The 26,505-nt window shown below is 47.1% G+C and overlaps 1 protein-coding gene across 2 annotated transcripts in view; it reads left to right on the top strand.

Moving 5' to 3' along the window:
• Window positions 1-3,951: 3,951 nt before the first annotated feature.
• Window positions 3,952-26,505, top strand: part of Rhce (Rh blood group CcEe antigens) — a 33,641-nt gene continuing 11,087 nt past the window's right edge. Inside the window, exons 1-7 of one of the 2 annotated variants that reach the window (XM_063235789.1) lie at window positions 3,952-4,157; window positions 11,599-11,785; window positions 15,388-15,538; window positions 22,513-22,675; window positions 23,363-23,529; window positions 23,814-23,951; window positions 26,030-26,157. In XM_063235789.1, coding sequence (XP_063091859.1) covers window positions 4,025-4,157; window positions 11,599-11,785; window positions 15,388-15,538; window positions 22,513-22,675; window positions 23,363-23,529; window positions 23,814-23,951; window positions 26,030-26,157 — 1,067 coding nt within the window. In that variant the 5' untranslated portion in view covers window positions 3,952-4,024. The remainder of the gene's footprint in view (window positions 4,158-11,598; window positions 11,786-15,387; window positions 15,539-22,512; window positions 22,676-23,362; window positions 23,530-23,813; window positions 23,952-26,029; window positions 26,158-26,505) is intronic. The other variant, XM_063235788.1, reaches the window with a different exon arrangement.

Here is a 26,505-nt window from a genome sequence, read left to right as displayed (position 1 = left end):
GTAATGTCAGGATAAACAGTGCTCACCTCACAGAGACATTTAACTGAGTTCAGACACGCAAAGTGCTTAGAACAGCGCCCGGCACCGCAGGTGCTTATGCTAGCTCTGAAAATGTGTAAGACAAAAATAAGCAGTGTTTTACTGGTTTGAAGCCAATTTTTAACTCTACACATGCTAACACTGTTATTATTTTATAAAAGTGAGAATATACAGTAGTATCTTGGTTCACAAATTTAACTCTTTCCACAATTCTGATCGCCAACAGCATTGGACAAGAACCGAATCAAATTTAAAGTTTAGATTTAATGTTATTGACTATATGGGGAAATTAGGTTTGGTTCTCATCCAATTCAGTTTGTGACCAGAAATGTGGGAAGAATTAAGTTCATGAACCAAGCATATTGCTTTGTAACCTTTTTTTTTTTTTTTTTTTTTTTTTTTTGGTCTTTTTTGAGACAGGGTCTCTCTATGCAGTTCAGGCTGGCCTTGAGCTCACTTTGTAACCCAGGCTGGTCTTGAACTCTCAAAAATCCTCCTACCTCAGCCTCCTGAGTGCTAGGATTACACCATTCCCAGCTGACTTTTTTTTTTTAGCCAAATAGTATATCTTGTATCTTTTTAATTTTTTTCATTATTGGGGATTGAGCCCAAGCTTGTTAAGCAAGTGCTCTATCTCTAAACTATGTCCTCAGCTTTTAAAACATTTTTTTAAATTTTGAGACTAAGTCTCACTAAATTGAACTTGCGATTCTCCTGCTTCAGCTTCCCAAGTGACTGGAATTATAGGTGTGTACTACTATGTGCAACTTTTTTTTTTTGGTCTTTTTCCTTTTTATCGGTACCGGGGATCGAACTCACGACTGCCTGCTTGCAAGGCAGGCGCTTGTGCCGCTGAGTTAAATCCCCAGCCCCACTATCTGCAACTTTTGATAAGGTTCAGTTTCCTCTGGCTTTTCCCGTGTATGTTCAGAACCATCATATTGGTGACAAGTCCTATAGTTCACCTAACTAATCCCCTGTTAGTGGACATTTAAGTTATTCGAAATTTTTATATCTATGAATAAAGCTATATTGAGCAAGAAATGACCAATGTCAACTACCTATATGACCTTGAATATGGCCTGATTCTTAATTTCTTTATAAATCAAATAACAAGATCCTCCTGTGTTATGGTTTGAAAACTGGTGGTCAACTTAACGCCAGCTAGATTACATCAGCATGCATTGAGAGAAGATGCTCCACCTGAGGAGGGCTGCCAGGATAAATAGGTGGAGAAGAAGAGAGGTGTTAGGACGGATTGAGGCGTGAAGGTGGCATTGTGGGTTCTCTTACGAGTTGCTGTCTGAGCTGTGGGTTCTCCTGGAGAAGCTCTGGTCTTCACAGCGAGCATTGCTTCCTGGCTCTGGAGGGGAAGACGTGTGCTGCCTGGTCTCCAGGATGAACTCGTCACGCTGCTTCCTGGCATGTACCCGACTGTGCTTGTCGTTGGAGGAGCTCGGGGCCTCCATGTCGCTGAGGATGGCTGTGGTGCCTTTCAGGACAGCCCCGCTCTTTGTTGTGAGTGTGACTTCTCGGCTCCAGTGTAGAACCCTCATCCCACTAGCACAGCTCCTTCATCCTGCTGGCATAGACTTTCTGGATTCCACCGCTGAGCCTTGGGTCTTCCCGGCACGAATCCGTAAAAGAGACTGGCGTGAGTCCTTCTTGTGGACTTCCAGTTGGACTCGTGGAGGCGTTGTCCTGAGCTCTGGGTTTTTATCTGAACTCATGTGAGACATTGCCGTGGGGTTTAGACTCTTGACTAAATAATCTATGTCATTGGTGTTGCGGATAGATTTCCTGCATTCTCCTGTGTTAACTTCCGGTAACCATTATAAAAATATTATAAACTCCATGTCCTGATCTGAATTGTTCTGTGTACAACCCCTAATTACAACAGAAATAATTTTGTCTTAGTTACTTTTTACTCGTCGCTGAGACAAAACACCTGAAGCCCAAGTTGGGAAAGGAAAGGTTTATTTCTTACAGTTTTTGAAGGTTTTAGTCCACACTCAGTTGGCTCCAAGACAGGCAGGCATGGCTGGGCTGCAGTTCATGGCGGCCGCCAACAGCAAACTCGAACTAGCAAAGAGCAAGACACATCTTCTTCCTGCCATTACATCACATCCTGGCTCTACCCCTATGTGGGTGGAGCACTGACACCATCAATTCAAGCGCTAGACAATGAACCAATCACAAATACACAATGCAAACTGGAGTGGAGGCCTGGGGGACATAGACATAAACCATGACACTCCTGTGTGTTCCAAGACATAACCAATAGCTTCCGCTCCTTACAGAGTTCTCACTACCTCATGAGCAGTCTTTTTCTCTGGGCAGGGGTAATGGTCAATAAAGTGTCACTCATGTTGAGCCCAAATTCACCTGCCTCCACTCCTAGGCTGGCTTTGTTCTCTGAGCCCCTGCATTCGGGGTATACTCGGTAGCCTGTGGGTTGGGGCCAACGTAGAAGTAAAAGCATATCAAAGTTTTTTCTTCCCTCCTTTGCTTCCTCGGTGCTTATTAAGAACAGACCTTCTGCTAAGCATGTGGCTGTGGCCATCAGAGAAGTTGGTTGCAGGGTCAGGACAAATCTCAGGCCCCTTACACGCCATGCCAGGCCCCCTAAATTCCTGCTGTGGGAAGGGATGCTGAGGCAGGTGGCCTTCCGCAAATGCACTGTGGTACTTTATGCCCCAGGCAGAGTCCTGGTTGCTCTATACTGAGGTAACCAGAGCCTGGGTCTGGATCAGTACTCCTCCAGGTCTAAGCCAAATTTAAGCCTCCTTTCTCTTCCCCATTTACCATTAAAATGAGTAGATTAAAATACACATTCAAATGTACAGGTTATTTTAAGTAGGTACCTGAGTAGTCAGGTCTGCCTGGGTCCTGTCTACATCTTCCCCAGTACTTAAGATAGTACTTTGCAGCACCTGCCTTGCAAGCAGGCAGTCATGAGTTGGATCCCTGGTACCCATGAAAAAGAAGAAGAAGAAGAAAAAAAAAAAAAAGATAGTACTTTGCGTTCATTCATTTCATTCATTCAAAATGTTCTTGACAAAGACTCACTGGGTTCCCTCTCTGTTGTGACATGAAACTTTTAAAAAATTGGTTTAGTTTTTTTCTAATGTGTTACGGTATTGGGGAATGAACCCAGGGTCTTCACAGTGAGCTCCAACCCTCCCCCCTTTTTATTTTGAGACAGAGTCTTACTAAGTCACTAAATTGCCCAGCCTGGGTTTAAATTTACAATCCTTCTGCCTCAGCCCTCAGAAAGCTGTGATTACAGAGGTGTTTCACCATGTCTAGTTTAGGGTCAGATTTTTAAAGCAAACATTTTGTCAATCTAAAATTCTCTTGGAAGCCAGGCATGGTGGTACTCACCTGTAATCCTCCTGCAAGAAGATTGTTGTGAGTTCAAGGTCAGCCTGTGCTACAAAGTGAGTTCAAAGCCAGCTTAGCTACATAGTGAAACTGTCTCAAAAACAAAACAAAACAAAACAAAAGTTCCCTTGGAGCCCGTTTCCCCTCCTGCAAAATAGGAGTGCTATCTATTCCCTGCGTTTTTTGTTTGTTTTGTGTTGCTAGGGAAGGAACCCAGGCTCTTACCTATGCAAGGCAGGTACCCTTGTGCTGAGCTGTATCCTAGCCCACCATTCCCTATCTTCAAAACAAGGATCAGAGAAAATAAACTGAAATAATGAGCGAAGGAAGGCTATATTCAGGTGTGGAGTGAATAGAATTCCCTCCTGGAAACCAAGCACAGGAAAGGTTTATGTTGGGTGAATTAACGATGCTGAAATAAATGCAACACCCCTCCCTTCCCGTCTTAGTCCTTCTGCTTCGTGTTAACTCCACAGCCAGGCCAGCGGAGCCAACCCTGTGGCCTGAGATAAGGTTCTGGCGTGCGTCTCCTCTGTCCCTCCTCAGGTGGGTGCGGGGCTGTAGATGAGGCTGACGCTGGCGGCGCGGAGAGGGACTCAGGATGCTCTCTGTGCGCTGCTGCCTGCATCTGTTGATCTTGTTGGTGGAGGCAACTTTCATTCTCATCTTCTTCTTTTTGACCTCCTATGACTCTTCTCAAAAGGATCAGAAGACGCTCTTGGAGGCCTATCAAGGTGAGAGTTCCTGGGGATGTGGTCACAGCTACGAGGGGCGAGGGCAGGGAGATCTGTGGCACACTGCTCCTTTCCACAGAATTCCCAAGGAAAGGGATTTCTCCTTCTTCCCTAGCGTGCAGCAAGACCCAGACCACAGTTTAGGTAGTCCCTGGAGAGAAGCCTGGGCAGCTCCTCTTCTGTGAAGCCTTCTTGAATTTGTCAGCGCTGGGCAAGGGTACTTCTCCTCTGTGTTCCTCAAATTCTCTGTGCCACGTTGATGTTATTAATCTTTTGCTTCTCTGCTTCTCCTCCCTCTTCTCTCTCTCTCTTTAATTGCAAGTCATTTCCCTTTGGAGATTTCTCTTGCTCTTTTCTGTGCTCTGGTTCCCGTTCTCCTCTGCCTTCTTCTCACCCAGGAGTCTGCATTCTATCTGCAAATCTGAATCAGGAGGAGTGGCTACAAGGGAATATAGGATGGTGGTTATGGTATGTGCAGCTAAAAATCATCTCCAGACTGTGATGAGAACTACAATGAGACGGATATTCACAGTGGTGCAACTTAGCTTTTTAAAGAACTGAGATGCGTCTCAACCATCTCAGTGGGTTGATCAGTCGTTGAGACCAGATCCTATTCCAAATGCTTCCCACTAAACCCTCACAACACCACCGTGGGATTCGGTGTATCAGCACCTCTGTTTTTCACATCAGGAAGCTAGCAATTTGCCCAAAGTCACTCAGCTAGCAATAGAAGAGCCAGTTTCAATGTAGACATTTTGGTTTTCCTTTCCATGCTTCATGGTTCTGTTTCATAGCAAGACTAAGTTACTTGTCACATAACCAGTGGGTATAGGAACCACTGATTCAAGTCTGCACATTGGCCCCAAAGGCTGTGTTCTTCACCATACCATGCTGCTTAAATAGTCTCCTCAGAAACCCACTTTGGAGGGAAGCACAGAAGTAAGTAAGTACAACCAGGCAAGGAAGACAGTGGTGTCAGGGAGGGCTTCTGGAGGGAGGTAAGTGTCCAGCCAAGTCTGGAAGGCTCGGTAGGAGCAAGAGCCCAGCAGGAGCCCTTATGTGCATACGCACGTGGGGCCACAGTTCAACTCCGTGGTGTGGCTAGAACCTAGAGAGGGAAGCAGGTGGTGGTGGACCCGTGAGGTTCAGAAAGAAGTTTGACCCTTACTCTGCTGATCTAGCAGGAAACAAGAATAAGATGAGCTTGAGTTTGGGCTACAGAAAAAAGCCACTCCAGGCTAGTGGAGGGCAGGAGACAGGTCATGGCTGGGGCCTGACACCGGTATGGAGGTTGCTTTACAGTATCAGCCAGAAGACTTTAACTGCTGATTATGCACACCATTTTTGAGCATGCTTTGTGTTTCTATGTTAACCTCAAATTCTACCGCATTAATACCTTTTGTACATTAATCTGGGTGACACCACTGTAGGATGTGTCTATAGTTCAAGCACCTTGGGAGGCTAAGGCAGAAGCACCCCTAACCCCAGAAGATCAGGGCCAGCCTGGGCAACCTAGTGAGACCTCACCTCAAAAAAAGAACAAAAGAACTCAATAATTTTTTACATATAAATTTAAAAATTTAAAGATCAAAATGAAATATGTATTTTCAAGCTACTAATCATGATGGTATCAATTGACCTCCAGTGGGCTCCATGGTTACCATTAATGATAACGGATACAAATCCATTTCTTACATCTCCTTGATTATTTCAAATTGCCTTGGTTGACTTCTGGTCAAGTCTGATTGGACAGACATTTTTTTTACCTTGGATTGTGATTGGCAAAGGGTTTGCACAGAAGAAATGGCTCTCACAGAAGAAGTGGCTCTCCCCACTTCTTGTTTTCACTTGGCTACCATTATTGTTCAGCTTCCAATCTGTTTTTCTTTAAAGCAATTGTTTAAGCTGTCCATTTTGTGAAAGTCAGTTACATCAAACTGAGATCACTTGATCTGTCAATCCATTAATCTAACCCAGCCCATGTATATGACAGTAAATTATTCAAGCCTGCAGATTCTAAGAAGACGCTTTGCAGACAATCAGGAAATTTGAATATAATATGGACATCATGTGATATACAGGAATGGTTGCTAATTTTGTTAGGCATGATGAAATCCTAGTGGCTTTTCAAGGCTCTATCAGTTACAGAAGCGTATTGAAATTGCTCTATATCAAAAGTTTGCCTTGTACCAGAAGAAAATAAAAAGTAAAGAAAGATAATAAAAACAAGATTGGTTCCATAGTAGAAATACGTACATGAGGTCAGTATGGTATTTTTTCTACATTTAAGATTTCCCATAGTAGTCATATTATAAAAAAAAACCCTTCCTATTCATTGCTACACGATAAATATGAAGAAACAGTGATCCGGTATCCCCACACACATCCCCAGAGACTTTCCAAAGCTAAGAGGCTTGAGACTGGCATTCTGAACAAGTGCAGGGAGGATGCTGGGTAGATCTGAGTATCAAATAACTCTAGAGTTGCAGACTTTACAAGTACCTTTAGCATAGCCTGGCTCTGTAGTTCCCAAAATGTGGTCCCCAGACTAGTTGCCTCTGCATCCCCAGGGAACTTATTGAGACTTACTGGACATGCAGTTTAGGGTTAGAGTTATGATTACTGGGAACTTACTGGAAATTTCTGGCCTACTGATCAGAAATTCTAGTAATACGTGCTTTAAAGAGCCCTCTGATTTTTTTTTTCTTTTTCTTTTTCTTTTCTTTTCTTTTCTTTTTTTTTTTTTTTTTTTTTTTTTTTTTTTTTTTTGACAGTCTCTCTCTGTCATCCTGGCTGGCTTTAAACTCGTGGTGATCCTCTTGCCTCAGCTTCCCAAATTCTGGGACTACAGGCATGTATACCATGCCCAGCCCTCTGAGTGATTCTAATGGATACAAAAGTGCGAGATCTGCTGGAGCCAGACTGTTTTACTATAAATCAAGGACCTGTGTTATAGACACCACTTGGTGCTGGCTGTACTCCTCAGAAGCAGGGAGAAGGGATACAAGAAGACCAAAAGAATATGGGGTGCGATGGCACATGCCTGTAGTACCGGCACGTGTGAGGCTGAGTCAGAAGGATCGCCATGAGTTTGAGGTCAGCTTGGGCAACACAAGCGAGTTCAAGGCCAGCCCGTACTACATAGCGAGACTGTCTCAAAAAAAAAAAAAAAAAAAAAAAAGAATCCCTAAGGGACTGTAAATTCCCAAAACCTCCCACATCTCAACTTTGGGCTGCCCCTTTGGGAAGTGAAATCTTTTTCTCTTTCCAGGCTGCTTCAGGGTGAGAGTGAGTGGGCATAGTCGGGGAAGAAGGCAGAATGGGGCTCCCTGGAAGGTCCCAGGCAGGAGGTCCCGCCGGTATGCAGAGGGTAGGGGCCCAGCCCACGGCCTGGGCTTCAGAGATGCTGGTGTTCAAATTGCCAGGGTGCTGCCAGAGTGGGTGGGGCAGATCAGAATCTGCAGGCAGCAGACCAGAGAGGGTAACTGGTCCTGTGGATAGACGTGAAGGACTGAAAAGCAGTTATCCAAATGAACTCTTCACCAATGAACATCAGACCCGGACAGGAAACTGTGTTGCCCAAAGTCACAGCTCCATACGTAGCAGGCACGGGGGCAATAGTTATTGACACTGTGTGTTCAAGGCTGGGCAAAGTGATTCATGCAACCCAGCAATGCCCATAGCCATCCTCTGAGCAGGTGCCATGTTTCATGCCTACTTTACAGATCAGAATGCTAGGAAAGCAAGGTATAGCCAGGCTCTGAAGCTTGGCTCCCTGACTCAGAGGCCCGCACTCGCCTGTTGCAATAGATATGCTACATGGCATAGTGGCTAGGCCCAGATAATCGGAGTTCAAATCGTCCTGTCACGATTTGCCAGCTGTGGGACCTGAGTAAGCACAGCGGCTCTCTATGCCCCCCTTTTTCCGGGTGTTAATGGGGACAGTAGAGGCACCCAGCACACAGGCTGTGTGGACAGAGGATGTGAGTAGAGGTCCCCTCTGTGCACGTGCTGTTCCCGTGATGCCAACAATGGCTTCCTCTCACTGCTGCGCCCCAGTTAGACCTTCTGTCTCCAAGTCATGGGCCTTTCACATACTTCTCCCAAAGTCCTGACTTAAACTGTAAAGTTCCTGTGCGGGCCGAGTCCCTGGGGGCCTCTGCAGCACCTGCACTCCCTATCGCTGCCCAACACCTTCCAGTCCACTTGCTTATCAGACTGGAGACGGCAGCCAGCCGATGTGGCTGACGCCCAGGGAACAAGACATGAGAAGAAGGCATCTGGGCCTTGGAGCCCCAGGAGGCTGGGACAGGAAGTAACAGGATGACTGAGGAGTTCTGAAACCAAACGCTACTGAACATTTGGGGTGCGTGGGTGCAGTCAACAACTCCTGGAAACTGCTGCCCTAATCGCATCTTCTTGGGTGGGGTGTGGTTCCTGCCTCACAGATGCCGTGAGGTCTTGGGAAGATGTTGGATGAGCTCTGCCATCCAGCATCGGGGAGCAGCGGGGCTGACAGAGGGCTCCCTCACACTCTGCACCATCTTCTGGCTTTTTAACCTTCAGAGCCACCTCTGCCCTCATCACTCGGCTCTCCCCATCCTTCTCTTCCCCTTCCTCAAAATATCCCAGAGCTCTAAGGACCCAGAGAACATCAAGCCCAACTCCTGTGGTTTCCAGAGAAGGAAACCGAGGTCCAGAGATGACAAGAGACTTTGCTAAAGTCTTTACTACAATGAGGTTAAAAAAAAAAAAAACAAGAGCCAGACGTGGTGGCACATGCCTATAATCCCAGCACTCGGGAAACTGAGGCAGGAGAATTGCCACAAGTTTCAGACCAGCCAGGGCTACATAACAAACAAAATTTTCCACAAAACAAAACAAAACAAAAAAGCTAGCAACAGTGTGGCCTGGTAGAAGGACGCTGCATTGGGTTCCACTGCAGGTGTTATATGGACTTGAGGAAGGCACGTGCTCTCTCTGGTCTTCTTTGATAAAACGGGAGGAAAATGAAGGACTCTCCCTAGCCATGGAATCTTCAGTATGTCTGGACCCTGTGCCTGGAAATTGCTACAAAGTGGCAGATGAGTTTTTATTTAACCGGAGAACCGGAGTGTCCCGCAAGTGGTTAAATATGACTATCCCAACCGGGATGTGCAGCTTCCAGTTGGCCACAAGCCTCACCACTCCCGAATGAGAAAGGCACTTTCATACCCACATTTCCTGCTTGGCTCCTGGAGGCGCCTGAACAATCCCAAGAGGAGCCCCTCTGCAGGGAGCCCTGCCACCTCCATTGGCAAGAGGAGGCAAGCAGGAGATGGGACAGTCCCTGCACCTCCCCACCACCACCCCGATGCCAGGGAAGAAGTTGCAAAAAGCAAATCCTCCCTGATCCCCACTTCACACCCACTCCCCAAGTCCTCAGATCATGTGCAGAGGTGTGTGTGCTTGTTCCGCAGGGGCCTCCTGCATCCCAGTGTTGTCAGGTTGACTGGGGAACAGGAATATTCACCAGAGTCCTGCATACCAGGCACTGGGTGTATGTATTCACGGATGTGACTTTGAGGGACCGTGTCAATCAAGGAGCTTTCTGTGACTCTGGAGTGTTTCAGTAATCCGAACTTTTTCACTGTTTTTAGGCAAGCTGGGCTTGGAGACCAGGTGAATTCGTGTGGAGGTGGTTATTATGATAATGATGGATCGTGTTTTCCTGAATGTTCTTCATGTGCCGGGTCCCGCACCAAACACATGAACAAAACAGTATTTTTGTCAGCTCTCCCAGCAGTCTCTGGTTAATTGCCCTTATTTAGCTGATGAGGGAAGTAAAAAATATACAAGTCTATGAGGTGGAAACATGTAAATGGATGATCTTAAAGGTCAAAAATGGCCAACTGTCAGCAATTTAATGAAGTTTAACCTAAAAGGAAATTACAGAACTGTGATCAAACAGAACTGTCTGAACTTGAGGCCCAAGCTTAAAAAAGAAATGTTTATTATCCATGTATTACTTGCAGAAAATTGAAACACTGAAAAGAAAGTAAAAAATCTCCCAAGTCCAGAGACAATATCTATGAGAAGAAAAAAAAAATCCTTCAAGACATCTCTTGGGCGTTCATACATGTGTGAAAATAATTGGTGTTTCTTGATAAAGTGACCTTTACTCTTCCGAGCCACTATGGGCCTCGTACCGTTTGACTCCGGCAACCTGATGAAGGGGTGTGATTATTTTTCCCATCTAACAAAGACGACCAGGAACAGGGCAGAGAGGGGGAGAGTGTGGAAGCTAAAGCCCCAGGCTCCATAAGACTGTATAGGTTCAAATCCTGGCTCTCACCACGCATGGTGGTGCATGCCTTCCATCTCAGTACTCTGGGAGACTAAGACAGGAGGATCGCAAGTTCTAAACCAGCCTGGGCAATTTAGCAACTTAGCACAACCTTAACACAAAATGGAAAAAAAAAGACCAGAGATACGGCCACAGTAACTCCCTGCTGCACATAGAAAAATCCTGGCTCTACCAACCAGGCCAAGTTACTAGTTCCTCTGTGCCTTAGTTTCCACGTCTGTAAGATGGTGATGGACCTGCCTCAAAGGGTGGTTTGAGGACTAAGAAGCTGGTCTGGTGAAGTGATTTCAACAGTCAGCACATGCACAATGCTTAATAAAGTGAGGCTGTTAAACTCGGAGAGGCTGAATATTAGACACGACCACACCACTAGTGCCCTGATCTGAATCCATGTTTGCTCATTAGCACAGGCTGCTAACTATTTCTCAAAACTGGAGTCAAACCAAACTAGTGTTCCTCTTTCCCTTCTGCTGGGCTCTCCCTGCCCTGGCATATGGCTTTTCCACTCACCTGCCTCAGCAATCTCTGCTCAGGTTCTGAGCCCAGGAAAATCGAGTGACCCTGGTGTGATTTGCTGGTCCACCAGGTCCCTCACAACAAATGGTGAAGACAAGGGCTGTTTTCTGCCGACAGGAGCTTTCGGCCTGCCTTTGCCTCTTTGCCTCTGTGACCTGGGCCGAATCACTTAGCTGGTATGGCTTTATTTTCTTCATAGCATGACCAGGAGTTGAACCTGATCACAGCAATTACCCCTCCTGAGTGTTGGCTACGTGTTAAGCAGAGATCCCAATGCCCTACATGACACTGTGCTTATTAACAACAATAATTGCTGTGTTTTCTGAGCCCTCACAATGGGCCAGGCCTTGCCCGAAGTGCTTAGCCAGCATTAGCTGACGTAATTCTACCTCAGCCCTCCGGTACGAGTGTGCTATCCTCACTGATCAGAAGGAAAAAAAATGAGGCCCAAGGAGGCAAAATGACTTGACCAAGCACCCTAAATGTCCCTTGCAGCTGCCATTCTGTGAATTCTCACTTCATATTCCCTCTCTCTTGTCTGCTTCCTCCTGTTCTTCGCCCTTCCTCTTCCCTGAGCAGTCCTCCAGGATTTTACCATCATGGCGGCCCTTGGCTTTGGCTTCCTCACTTCATATTTGCGGAGACACTGCTGGAGCACTGTGGCCTTCAACCTCTTCATGCTGGCCCTTGGCGTGCAGTGGGCAGTCCTGCTGGATGGCTTCCTGAGCCAGCCCTTTCAGGGGAAGATGATCATCAACCTGTCCAGGTGACCAATGGCAGCTGGGTTGCTTTCAGTCATTGAGGACATGGGGTCCATGAGGTTCTAAAAGAGTTGAAATTACCTTCCTCTCTTACTAGCACTGATGCCATACAATATTTAAGACATACTTCTAGATTATTCGTTATATATCTACTAGCTGACACCTCAACTGGGTGGTGTCACAAGACCTTCAGGTCTACAACCCTCTCTAACTTCTTTCTTATTTTAAATTATTATTTTGGTAAGGCTACACAATCAACATGGGTTTGTATAAAATTAAGAAAGAGCTGAGTGTAGTGGCTTACGTTTGTAATCCCAACTACTCTTCAGGATGAAAGAGAGGATCTCAGTTTGAGGCCAGCCTGGGGAGCTTGGCAAAGACCAGTCTCAAAATAAAATATAAAGGGGTGTAGCTTAGTAGCACAGTGTTTCCCTAATATGTGTAAGGCCATGGGTTCAAGTCCTAGTATGAAACAGAGAAAGAGAGAGAGAGAAGGAGAGAGGGGGAGAGAGAGAGAAATGTACCTGGAGAGATATCTCTTCCAAAAAATAAAGGACTGTCCTGAGATGATGGTGGAAGAGAGCCAGCCATCCAGCCACACCTTCATCTCCTTTACACTAGCTTTGATCCGTTTAGATGCATTTATAGGTGACACTACAAACTATCAAAACTAAACTACACTATGGTAGTAATGAGTGGGTATTGATTAGGAAGAAGTATGAAATAACCTGTGGGGTCAGTAAATGTTCCCTAGGTTAATCTGAGTGAGGGTTATTCTGCATACTTTTAAGAGTCATTAGCATTTGGTAGGAGGAACTAAGTAACATTTCCTCTTAAGAACTTTTATCCAATTTTGAACTTCTGTTCTGCCCCCACAATGGTAATCCCCAAAGCCTCCTGCCGTGCCACATACCTCACAGATATTTTAACCCTTCCAGATCGGGGTCCACCCTCAAATATACGTAAGGAAATGAAGGCTCAGAGAGGGTACGGCACTTGGCCAAAGCCACACAGCTAAGTAGTGGAGATAGCTTTTAAGCCTCTTGTGACCTAACCTTTCCTACACACTCCAGAGTGGTCATGAAATGCAACACAGACTCAGCAGTTCCTCACTGTCCAGGGTCAGGGGGAACTCCCCACGCTTTTCCTTTTTAAAACTCTTAGAACTAAGCCTTATAGGGATTGAATAACCCCTGGTATTCACCTAGGAAGTGACAAAGGGGACTCGAGAAATTCTGACAGTTGTGGCCCCGGCTCAGTGTCCTGTGGCCTTGGTATAAGGTCGCACAAGCTGAGCTGAAGGCACAGCACGGCTGCTCCCTTCTGCCCTGCACAGGGACCTGTTGGCTTGTGACTCAGTCAAGGGGCATGAGAAGGTGCCGTCGGCAGCCTGCAGCTCTGCCCCACCCTGAGCACCGGATCCTCCCGCTGGGACAGCCCCCTCCCACCGCGGCTTTCCAGGTTTGAACAATGAGCTCCCTCCAGCCTGGGCCATGGGTGGCACCCAGGCCTCCTCTGTCCCTGGCTCACTCAAAACTGTGCCACCTGGCCTGGCTCTGAATTGCCTCTGCCACGAGTCCCTGTCAGAGAGCTTTGCCTTTCTTTGTTTCCTCATGAAGGAAGAGTTTGGTAAATGATTATTGAAATAAAAACTGAAAGCCAAAGGAACTCTAAATGAATTTTATTTTATTTTATTTTTTTCCCAGGCTGGGGGATCACCAAGGCCTTATGCATGCTAGACCAGTAAGGTATTACTGAGCTACCTCAGCCCTGAATGATAAATTTAAAGTTTATTTTGAAAGTCTAGAGGACTCCGTCTAGACAAAGATAGTAATAATCAGCTCCCTCTTGCACTTTACATGTACTGACTCGTTTTGCCCTTACAGCAGCTCCAGAGATACTGCCCCACCTTGTAGGCACGGAGGCACAGAGTGGTTAAGTAATTTGCCCGAGATCACACAGCCCGGAATTGACTGAGTCACACCGTCAGCACAGGCAGTCTGTGCTCCCATCCATTGTACTTTTCACAGTCTTACACTTGCCTGTCACCAACCAGCCTCTGCAGTGTGACACGCCACTGTAACTCATTTCTTAAGAATTAAGCTTCTCTCAGTAAAACAAAAGCACTCACTTAAGAGACACAGCCTGTGTGAGATGAACGGTGGAAATAACCCTTGTTCTGGTCCCTGTAAGGCCTGTGCCCACAGCCTCTGCTCTTTATGACCTTCCCCTGGAAGTCCTTGAGTCTGTGTTGGCAACAAACTCCAGGGAAGCTGCGTCCGGACTTCAGCGCACAGGTGTGGGATCTAGGCCAGCGGGGTCCAGACCTCAGGTCTGTCGTCAGCTGGTGGCACGGTCATTACCCAAACTGTCAATTGTTCTAGACTTAGTGTATTCTTCTGCAGAAGGAGCTGCTGCGTGGTAACCTCGCACCATTTCAAAGAGGTTTCTCAGAACGTCGGCATTTAATTGAAGCGCTGTACTTACAAGCCTGTTGTACGTGGTTTTTATCACAGGCACTGTGGCTGTCCCAGCAGCGTTGGGAATTCCCAGATGCTCAAGGGAAAGTGGGCTGTCCAGTTCAGTGCCACCTCCTCAGGGAAGGTGGATGAGTCCAGTGGGCACCGCTTGCTCATTCCAGGGAACACCTCTAGCTTTGAGCCAGCACAGACATCCCTACTTAACAGGTCATGGTGGAAAAGCCCTAGTTCCCCCAATGTCAGCCTAAAAGGGTTTTCTCAGCCAGGTGTGGAGGGGTACACCTGCCATCCCAGCACTCAGGAGGCGGAGGCAGCAGAGTCACTAGTTCAGAGCCAACCTGAGCTACACAGCAAGTTCAAAACCACTGTGGACTACATAGCAAGACCCTGCCTCAAAAGAAAAAAGAAAGACAATTAAAAGGTTTTCTCCTCCTGAATCCCCGCAGTGAAAATACTCCCTGCTCATTTGTCAAGGGAAGAAAGGGACCAGTGATCGTGTTTGTGATGACAGCTTGTACTCATGATGGGCTCTTCATGCCGTTTTGGTGCTAAATACACATATTCAGAGACTGTTCCACCTCCATGAGACAAGTAGGCTGACCAGTCTTGTTTTGCAGAAGGACAAACAGGCACAGGGAGATTAAATAGCTGCTCAGGTGGCAAAGCCAGGAGAGGAAGGCAGGCTGGTACTTTTCCAAACCTGTCTCCTTCTGACTCTGGGAGAGGGAGGGAAAGCGAGAGCCGGACCGAGTAACAGGTGGGCCAGCAGGTGCAGCAGGAGCGCCCTCTATTGAGCATCTGTGAGCAGTGAGGACAGCTAAGAAGGTCTCTGGGCAGTCCTAGGTGTTAGATCCCAGGAGACCTCGAGTCAGTGACACAGGTGTGAAAGTCTTGGAGTGGTCTGGGTAGGATGTGTGCAAAACTGTGTCTCAGAGCACAAACACCACCTTGGTTGGGACAGGGTGAAGCCACTTGACTGAAGAGCAGCCCTCCTGAAAGCAGAAACCCAGTCTTTTTGTCCTTTGTGCCTTCAGCAGGGCCAGGCAGAAGGTGGTGGTGGGAGGAGCAAATGAATGAATGAAAGGTGTCCTGTCTCCTGATCACCTGGCTCTCCTTCTCTCTGCTAGTATCCGGCTGGCCACCATGAGTGCCATGTCAGCGTTGATCTCGGCGGGCTCCGTCCTGGGGAGGGCCAACTTGGTGCAGTTGGCAGTGATGGCCCTGGTGGAGGTGACAGCTTTTGGCGCCATGAGGTTACTCTGCAAGCAACTCTTCAATGTGAGTTAGGGGGGCCCGTGAGGGGGGATTTGAGAGAAGAGGGGTGAGAAGCAGGAAGGGTGAGTTTCCACTGCTTCCTTCTGGTGAAGATTTGGGGTTACAAAAAAAAAAAAAAAAAGACAGAGTCAGGCATGGTGGCGCATGCCTATAATTCCAGCACTTGGGAGACTGAGGCAGGAGGATCATAGTGAGTTCAAGGCCAGCCTGAACTGCATAGTGAGACTTTGTCTCAAAACAAAACAAAACAAAGATAGGCCCAAATGATGTTGGGAAAAGGTAGTCTATGCTGAATATTGACTTTAACTCCAAAATATGACCCTGTGGGACTCTGCCAAGTCACAAGGTAATTACGGTAGTATAAAAAGTATGAAAAGAATTAGTTTCCAGAGCCCCACTGGCCACGGTACCAGTAAGCTGCTTAGGGAATCTTCTTTGAAACCACTCACTATATGTCATTAGCCACCTCTGTCATCTTTAATGGAAGACGCTATCAAGAAACAGTAAGTCAAGCTGGGTGTGATGGCTCATGCCTGTAATCCCAGCACTTGGGAGGCTGAGGCGGGAGGATCGTTGCGAGTTTGAGACCAGGCTGGGCTACAAAGTGAGCTCAAGGCCAGCCTGAACTGCATAGAGAGACCCTGTCTCAAAAAGACTAAGTCCAATGGGCTTGGTGGCACAACCCTGTGATTTCAGATTAATGTAGAAGGGGTCCAGGTTTGAGCCCAGCCTGGGGGATTCAGTGAAATCCTGTCTCCAAATCACATAGCAGGACAGCAGCAGAGTCCATGTGAGATCCCAGTGCCCCGCTCAGCTTTAGGAGAAAGATCACTGGACTTGATATCCAAGACTGAGGTTTGTATCCTAGCTCTGTCCCCAGCACAGTCCCTGAGAGGACAATGTAACTTCTTGGAGCTCCAGCCTGTCATCTAAGGTAACATTAGGACCTCGTAGGGTTTGGAGGGGTAGCTGATTAGTGCGGTGAGATGCTGCATGCATTCAAAAAGAACAAGACCTCTGCTCTTATGTGTCCGTCTCTAGTAAGGACTTTGGATTTTACTATGAAAGATACTAGCATTGGGATTTTGAGCAGAGAAGAGGTGTGATGTCATGTCATGTGATCTGCAGTTTTAAAAGCAGCATGTTGGCTGCTAAGGGAGGATCGGGGAAGGGTGAAGTATTGGAGACCTCAGTGTGGGCGTTGCAATGAGCCAGACTTGGGTGGGATGTCAGCTGGAGGTGGGGTGCGGGAAGAGGTGGGGTTCTGCTTTTTTTTTTTTTTTTTTTTTGGTACCAGGGATCAAACTCACAACCTCATGCTTGCCAGGCAGGCACTTGTACTACTGACCTAAATCCCCAGCCCCCTGGATTCTGTATTCTGAAGGCAAAAAATCACATTTGCCAATAGATTTCCCGTGGGGTATAAGAAAAGCCAAAAAAGTTAAAGAAGACTTCAAGGTTTTTATGTGGAGCGACTAGGTGGATGGAAGTACTACTTACTGAGATGGACTGTTTCGGGATGGGCTTCAAAGTGTGGTTGGCAATATAACGAATGTTAAACATTTTTTAAAATTCAATGCCATTGATCACCCTCCTCAAGGGCACTTCCCCACTGTCCTTGTACCTTCCCAGGTAGGTCTGCAAGTCCTTTACCCTTTCTTTAGTTGCACGGTCGTGGCTGTCTCCACGTCCTGAGTCAATTCAAAATGTTGACCTTTGGTATCATTTTAACTTGGGGAAAGAGGCAGAAGCGGCACGGTGCCAGACCCAGTTAGTAACATGGATGAGGACACATGTCTGTTTCTCCCGGCCCGCCTTTCTACTGGATGGCACTTGGTAGCAGCACTCACTGTATTTTCAAAATCAGGCCTCCTAAAGACACTCAAAAACAATGAGATAAGCATGTTCAGAAGCGGGGAGGAATTAATGACAATATATCTTTTACTGTAATAATTTTTAAATGTATACTTTTATTCAATCACACATTATGTTTCAATCACACCTTATAGTCCTGGGAGGAAAAATCCAGGGGTCAGTTGTGAATGTGGAGTGTTTAGGGTCCTGATGTGTACAGACTGACCACCTCAGAGGAGACACTACATGGAATATGTCCAAGTCTGAGGCTTAGGGGAAGGGTAGAGTTTGGGCTGTACAGTTTTTCAGGTAAGGACAGTGTTTGCAGCCACGTGACTGGAGAAGATCACCCAGGGAGTGAATGTAACGGAGGTCATGGAGAAGTCTGGACACCCAGATCTACAGCACTACAAAATTTTAGATGAGGACAGGCAGAAGAACCAGCAAAGATGCCTGAGGAGCGGCGGAGGGGAGGACAGCCAGGAGGGGCTGCGTTTCTGGAGGGCCCATAGAGAAGGCGCCTAAACTGGATCGAATGCTGCCGAAGGGTCACAAGCAAGATGCAGGCTGGGGCGTGACAGACAGGAAGCTGGGAGCAAAGGCCTGACTAGACTGGCTCACAAACGGGAAATGAGAGAGTAGAGGCAGGGGTCAGGAGCTTCTCTTCCATGGATTTTGCACGACAGGGAGCAGAGAAATGGAGTAGAAGCTGGGGGATTTTGTTTGTTTAAGGCAGGTGATGCCTACTCACCAATTAGCATAATACAGTAAGTGGGGGGGGCTAACAACACAGAAGGATGAATTGCAAAAGCAAATCTTTGAGTTAGAGAAAGGCAGGAAGTTTCTGGGCCCAGTGCCTTTGAGAGAGAGGGCAGAGGGTCAGCGGTGGCTAGCACAGGTAAATTCTCTTGCAGGAAAAATTCCCCACTTATGGTTTATATTTTCTTGGAGAAATACAAGGCACAGTCAGGAGCCTTAGTGAGGGGAGAGGAGGTAAGAAACAGCAAGCTGTAACAGCAGGGGAGAGTGAGCAGACCAGAAAGGCACAGCGGGCCACAGCCTGGGAGTGGGGCCTTCAGATGCAGAATGTACACCAGCACCCGGGAGGAAGCCGAGGGGTGAATGTGCCCAGCCTGGGGTACTGCTCAGAGAGAACCCAGAGACCAAGAGAGATCCAAGGGGCTGTCTACAAGGGAGGAAATATAACCAGTAAGCCACAGAACCACGAGTGAGACTGCAACAATGGACAACGGTACAAATAGGGAACTTCCTTCTGATTCTATGCCAGTTAGCCTGGGTTCAAATCTCAGCTCAACCTGCAGCAGCTGAACCGATTCGGGCACCTTAGTTAACCTCTAGGTACTTTAATTGCCCTATCCACAGAATGGAGGTAACAATAATATTCATACCTAGATCTGTCATGAGGATTCAATAAGTGGATACAGCACTGGAGACAGTGCCTAGCATGGGGCGCATGCCATGGCAGTGCCACATTTTCCATCCTCTGCATTATCATCAGGCTCAGGTGACTCAGGTGTGGAACTGGGGACATAAGGAAGTGAGCTGGACAGACAGGACCTGGTGGTTGTTACCAGGTGGAATTTTCTAGTATGACAGGTCTGAGGTCTGATGGCAGATGTGGGTGGCAGAACTATAATGTAGGAGACAGGATCAAGGAACACAGAGGGAAGGAGCTGGACAGACCAACATTTTGCCCTAGAAAAGTGAAGGGGAGAGGCCCAAGGGCAGGTGCTGACGCCTTTGGAACCAGAAGCAGCCGAATCGGTGCAGCCTGAGCAACGGTGACTGTGGTTTTTCCAAGGAGGCTGGAGATACTTGGAGAGAAGACAAGAGATCTGTATATTGGACTTTCCTTTCACCTCTAAATATTTCAGGATTTTCCTAAAAACGGGCATTCTCTTATCCAAGCATTGTTCACTTAACAAAATGAAGAAATTAACACGGAGACAATATTATTACCATATTCAAATTCCACTTGCTATTCTAATCATATCTTGTCTGGCAGGATTCTGGTCCTTTGCATTTAGTTCTCAAGGCTTTTAAAACTCCACCCGTCTGCAGTTTGTTACCTCTTTATCTTTCATGGCCTTGACATGTTTTGAAATTAAAAGCCACATAGCTTGTAGCATGCAGACTTAGCTACCATTTCCTCATGGTTAGATCAAGGATATGCTTTTGGGGCAGGCAGTCCACAAAAGTGACACATGTCCTTCTGGTACAGTACCGCCCTTCAGGAGACATGGGTCACTTTGTCCCATTACTGGGCATAATTTGATCACTTGCCTAAGGTGGTTCTGCTTAAGGTGACTCTGCCAGGACCTTTCCATTGTAAAGCTGCTATTTTCCCTTTTGTGACTGATGCACATCTCGTGGGAAGATAACTTCCTAAAATATCATCAAACCTTCACCCACTGGTTTAGCATCCATTGATTCTCGCCTGAATCAGTCAGTACGATGACGGTGGCCGATATCGATTTTCTAACTCCATCTTCTCTCTCATAACCATTAGCTGGCATTCCTCTGTAAGGAGAGCTTTCTCTTCCCGGTCCTTCATTCATCTATTTGTTTATTTCTATCACTGTGGGCTCATAGGGTCCTACAGGCACTCTTCCCTTTCCTGCTTTGTCTCTCTGCTTACTACAGGGATTGATCACAACTTCTTGATTCAGGAAAGAAAATATTGAGGCTTTCCCAGGCAGAATGAGAGGAATTTAGTCTCAGGACCTCCAAGAGCCTTGCAGCTAGATTCAGGAAGAGAAGGCTTGAAGATCCCAGGGAGAGCCTGCTCTCCCCTTTTTGGCTACATTCCTCTCTGTTCATGAACTTTCTCTTTAGTGAAAAATATGCCCTCTCTATCCCCATCCTTCCATCTGTTCTTTTATTTCTAGGTCCCATATCCTGCAGAAACAACAATCTTCCCTCTCAGTTTCCATTCTAGAATTCAGGGAGAGGGAATTGATTAATCCACTGAATGGTTTATCTTCTGGGCTGAAAGCTGTTCCTGGTATGGATCATGCCCACACAGTAAGACATGGATAGCCGTGAAGAGGGGGTTCAAGGCCAGCTGGGCACCTTAGCAATTTAGCAAGTCTCTGTCTCAAAATATAAAAAAGGTTGGGGATGTACCTCAGTGTAAAGATCCTGGGTTCAATCCCCAGTACTGAAAGAGTGGGGGAGCTGGGTGTGATGGCACGTGCCTATAATCCTAGCATCAGGAAGCTGAGGCAGGAGGATCACTGCAAGTTCAAGGCCAGTGTGAGCCACAGAGTGAGTTCAAGGCCAACCTGAACTGCATAGTGAAACTCTGTCTCCGAGAGGGTGGGGAGTCATAGAAGGGTTGGGGATGAATCTGAGAGAGGAGACACTCACTGTGAGCCGCATACAATAAATCTTCCCATGATCTTTATAACTAACATAAAAGCTGCATTGTTTCAATGCCATCGCTTCTCCTGCAGCTTCAACTGGTCCAAGAAGAGTTTAGCACTCTTTAGGGCTCATGGTCCTTAAAGCTTTAGCCTGTGTATGTTCAATGGAAGGGTTCAGGGAGAACCATGGTGGAAGAGAAAAAAGTATTCAAAGCCAGTGACTCCCAAGTGTGGCCCCTGGCTCCCGGTGGAGTGCATGGAGGCTTTTAAAGTCCATTTTCAGTTCTCACTGCGGAACTGCAAAGACTGCATCTTTTCATAAGACTGAGAGCTCCTTACAGGCATCGTTCAGTCATTTCACAAACATCTATTTAGTACCTTTTATGTAACAGGAACTCTTGTGGCAGTACCAAGTTACAACTCTCATGGAACTTGCATTCCAAAAGGAACGTTGTCACTAAGCAGTAAAATAGGCAAGGGTTTGGCATGTTAGGTAGCGACAAATAATACAGAGAAAAAATACAGTGGAGAAAGGATGTAGAAAGAGTTGGGGGAGGTGATAGGATGTTAGACAGAACGGGCAGGGAAGGCTTCAGTGAGAAAACAATGTTTGAAGACAGATCTGAAGGACAAGTGCATACCCCACAGGGTATCTGAGGACAGGGACAGCCCATGGCAGGGTGGGGGAGTAGATTGCATCTGCCCAGAGGAATACTTTATTGCTGTTTAAAAGTGTTGGCACATCATGATATAAAAAGGGAATAGAACCAGGTGTGGTGTGGTGGCCCACACCTATAATCCTAGCGTTCTGGGAGGCTGAGGCAGGAGGATGGCAAGTTTAAGCCTAGGATGGACAGCTTAGTCACTTAGCAAGACTTTATCTCAAGGCAAAACATTTAAAAAGGCCTGAGAATGTAATTCAATATGAATGCCCTGGGTTCTACCCCCTGCACCAGAAAACTAAAAATGTATGGGCTATTGATTGGCTTTGAAATGGTTTGGAATTCTCCACTGATGATGCATCTGCTTGCTGCTTGCACTCAGTGTAGACTGTCCTGCCCTTGCCCTCTTTCATCCTCTGCGGGGGGAAAACACTCCAGAAGGCCGGATGACCAGGCTGGTCAGGCTTCAAGTGATGACGACCGAGAACGTGGGAGGAAGGGTGCTGCAAGGGAGGAGATGTACTGCACGGATTTGTAATAGAAGTGATGGGGGCTTCAACCAAGGTGGGGTGGTGGCAAAAATGCGGTCAGTTCTGGGTATTTTTGAAAGGCACCGACGACAGCCTTTACCAGTATCCCACAAGTGAGTTCTTAAGGGCTGCTCAACTTGCTATTCAGGGAGCAAAATCAGCATGTAGTTAGAATTTACTAAAGATCTGAGTTTGGTATTATGGGAAGCCTGGTTGCTTCATGTTACAGAGTTTATATTGTTCATCAGTCCATGTAGAGTTTGAATTCTGCTGAGAAGTGAGAAGAAGTGGGTGAGTGTTTGCGTGGCTTTTGGCCCCACCAAAGTGGAGCAGCAGGTAGGAGCTACCGATAAAGACCAGGCAGTCACCAGCAGCTGCTCCTGGGCTCCTTTGAAGGGCAGAGGCAACTACTGAGCTGGATCAGCTCTGGAGCGCTCTCATGACTTCCAGCCAAGCCTCCAATACAAAGCACAGGCCTTTGCCCAGGAACCTGAGGGCTGACAGGCAGAGAAGGCGTTCACAGAACCTGCTACTTTTTGTTGCAGATGGATGACCACCAAAGCATGATGCACATCCATGTGTTTGCAGCCTATTTTGGACTGGGTATGGCCTGCTGCCTCTCAAAGCCTCTTCCCAACAAAGTGGAGAAGGACGCGCAGGCAGAGAAGTTTCAGATGGCCACAAGTCCCACTCTGTTTGCCATGCTGGGTAAGGACAAGGTGGGTGGGTGGTCTCCCGCCGGGGCAGAGCCAAGAGGTTCAGAAAACACCCCACAGAAAAGTCTGTCCATCACCCTTTTCCCTGAGATCTTTTCATAGGTACTCTTTACCTGAAGGAATGTTTGATGAGTTCATACCTTTGGATTAAACATTTCCTCCTAGCAACTTCTCTTCACTAATATTCCATTGGCACGAAAGACTTCTCATGTTTGAGTCTGAATACATATGTCTAATCCTTTGTTTCTCAGCAGAAAACAGGAACGTAGAAAAATGAAGAGAGTAGGGTCTGTGAGTAAGCACATCACATTTTGCAAAACTGCAGTGAAAATGATGACTGTAAATGGCTGGGAGGAAAATTAGACAGACAAACAGCCGACAGCAGGTGCATGAATATCAGCCTGTGGGTCCCAGTTAAAGCAGCAAAATGATTTTTAAAAAATAAGTATTTGGCCATTACAGACAGCAGTCAGGAGGCTTGGGGGCTCTAGGCCTTGTTTCCTTTGCTTATAAAATATGTAGGCTGGTCCCCACCAACTTGGGAATTCAGGGAGGATACATGGTTTGCCCCAAGCCATGCAGACCTGCCAGCTGTAGGATCTACTCCTCCGGAGCCCCTGGAGGTTCAGGATTTTGGAGCAGCCCTGAGGCTCTGCTCAGTGAGCCTCTCCGCCCCCAGGGACCCTCTTCTTGTGGATGTTCTGGCCAAGTTTCAACTCCGCTCTGCTGAACGATGCAAATGAAAAGAAAAATGTTGTGTTCAACACCTACTATACCATTGCGGTCAGCACGGTGACAGCCACCTCAGTGTCGGCCTTGAATCACCACCAAGGGAAGATTAACATGGTAAGAAGGGGCCACTCCTTGGCCAGCATACACATACTCATGCCCCTTCATGCCCCAGCACCAGTCTCAGTCAGGTGACTGCTACCTGTGCCTGAGAGGTAGGACTGAGATCAGCCCAAGGAGGAAGGTCATATAGTCCCATACAAGGCAAGGGATGGTTTGGGGGTCAGTGAAATAGGAGGATTTTACAGGGCTGCTTTTCTGCCAGCTCACTGAGGAATTCTGAGCAGAATGGTGTCCTCTCTGTGCCTCACTTCATTCATCCACGAGCTATTTCTTTGCAGATTGATATCCACAATGCGGTACTGGCAGGAGGCGTGGCTGTGGGTGCCTCCTGTCATCTGATTCCCTCTCCTTGGATTGCTATGGTGCTGGGCCTTTTGGCTGGGCTGATCTCCATCGGGGGATCCAGATGCCTGTCGGTGAGGAACGGGGCAACTAACACCCACTGCTTTGGCTGAGACCAGCAGGACCCTGGGTTTACGGTGGGCTATCAAGGGGTGCCATAGCTGAGTTAGGTAGGTGTCAGCACTTTCTCTGATCAGCTGCAAAAGTCTGAGGAGGGATCCACTACAGATGGATTGTGCATTTGTTAGGGTGCTGGGGAACAAGTGAGATGGCCCTTTCAACTTTTCTGGGGCATGGAGGGAGTTTGTTATACAGCAACTAAGGTATCACAGAACACGGTCAGAGGTGCTGCTGGGAACCCAGGGAGTAGCTTGTGAGCAATGCTAAGAAGTCTCTGCTCTTCCTTTGGTTTTCCTGAACATCTACTTTATTCTCACTCAGTAGACCTTGTTGCCTCTTCTCTTGTATCAAGTGGGAGAATTGGTTGACCTTTTGCTTCAAAATGTAGCCAATTCCAAATCTTATGGAGAAGGGGCTCCTTGGTTTAATTAGGGAAATGCGTCATTTTAGACCAGGAGGGGGCAGATCACATATACAAGGCTGCTGCATGTGCAGGGGAAGGGCAGGAGAAGCTCCCAAAAGTAAGAGTGCCAGCATGATGACCCAGCTTGTGTCCATCTTGGGTTGGTTTACTGCTTCAAGTGGGTTTTCCTTCAGTACTCAGCTCATTACACCAGAACACTCCATTACAGTCATGTAATGTGCTCCTAAGAGAAACGTTTAGAGACAGCAAATCTTACAGCATTTGAAGGAAAACGTAGACTTTTGAAGGCTGGATTTGTAAATGGTGGCTATTCAAGAAGTCAGTTTTGACTCAAAATAAAGAAAACTTTACCTACTGTTTGATTTGCCCAAAGATAAAACAGTCTGTTTTTCATCTGTACAGTGAGAACAAATGTCTTTGACTTCTTCTAGCTTGGAACCCCTAAAATGAAGGAGAATGTGCAGAGCAAAACATGCTGGCACGTAGCTATCTGGCTCAGCTTCTGTCGCTTTATTGATGCCTCAGTTACTTTGACTCTGTCACAGGAAGGGGGAGAGGATTCTACTCAAAGATATTCATTCATCCCTAATACTTATCCTGTTTCCCAAGCTACAGTTTAGTGAAGGCAATGGACAGATACATATAATCCAGTATGATAGCTGCTGTAGGAGCACATCTAAGCTAGGCTGGGACAGGTCAGGAAATACTTCCCAGAGCATAGGACATCCAAGCCATGCAGTGACAGATCAGCTGTTTTAGCCAGGCAGGGAAGTGAGAAATATATTCCAAGCAGAAGGAGCAGTATGTACAAAGATTCAATGGTGAGGAAAGCCTGTGTTCCAACCAAGAAAGTAGGGACACTCTCCTGGCCAAAGCTTTGGGGTCACCCTCCAGCCTGGTGGGACCAGAGCCTGGAGAGATGGGGACGCTATTCACATCTAGGACTAGTGAGGAGTCTGGTTTTGTTTCCTAAAAACAATGGGGATTCTGAGGAGGGAACTAGCCCAGTGAAATTTGCATTTGACTGGGGGGCAGGGGTGGAGGGAGCACTGAACAGGTGTCTTGGGTGCAATCTGGTATTTTCCTGCTGACTTTTCATCTCATTAGCCATGCTTTATTAGTGACAGCACTTAAATATGGCTAGACCAGTGTTCACCCCCAACCCAGGGGACAGTTGACAATATCTGGAGACTTCTTGGTCGGTGCAGTTAGGTGGGGGTACTTCTGGCATCTAGAAGGCAGAAGCTAGGGATGCTGTTGAACATCCTACATATCCTTCTGTCACAGGACAGCCCCTGCTGTCACCCAAAACAGGAGTGTCAGCTCTGAATGCGATCTGTGCCTATACCAGCACCCTCACGCTCTGAGAGTGGGTCAGTAGCAGGGGCATCATGTAGGATGTAGCACCTGAGGTCTCAGCTCACCCCCCCCCCCCAATGCTCATCTGCATTGTAACAAGTTTCCTGGGGATGCATATTCAAGTCTGAGGAGGGAAAGCCTTCCTGTTATTCCCCTTTGGTGGTCTTGCTTACCAAGGATCTGTGACAAGGGTGGGGAGGAAGTTTGGGTCTCACTTGCAGATCTGTTCATAATGCCATTTGTCCCCAGGTGTGTTTTAACCATACGCTGAGAATTCAGGACCTCAGTGGCGTGCACTACACTTTTGGATTGCCAGGTCTGCTGGGAGGGTTCGCTTACATTGTGCTGATAGCACTTGAGATCTCTGGAAAACCTAGGTGAGTTGCCAGGCTCCACCCTTCACACCTGTCCAGCTGATAGCAAATGAGCCCAGAGCCCCCTGAAGAGGAAATGCATTCAGGGTCAGACAGTTTTTTTTTTTTCAGCAAAGTTTTGTTGACTGATACATTCAGAAACTCTTGCCATGTATGGCATTATCACTTCTTCAGGCCACTTCTTCCCAAAGGAGTAGCTTAGTCTGCCAGGCAGAGAGGCAAAGTCCTGAGCTGCACAGACGGAGACAGGCCAGGTAGATCTGGCCCAAGTCCCTTGTCAGTTTTGCAAGTGATGGTGGTTAAGGTTAAGGTGAAGAGCGTATGCTGTGAAGTCAGATTAGTCTTTTTTTT

The sequence above is a fragment of the Cavia porcellus genome, unplaced genomic scaffold (genome assembly GCF_034190915.1).
Source record: "Cavia porcellus strain 051 isolate PalLab524CR breed Dunkin Hartley unplaced genomic scaffold, mCavPor4.1 scaffold_25, whole genome shotgun sequence".
NCBI classification, from domain to species: Eukaryota; Metazoa; Chordata; class Mammalia; order Rodentia; family Caviidae; genus Cavia; species Cavia porcellus.
This window is presented reverse-complemented; position numbering and strand designations above follow the sequence as displayed.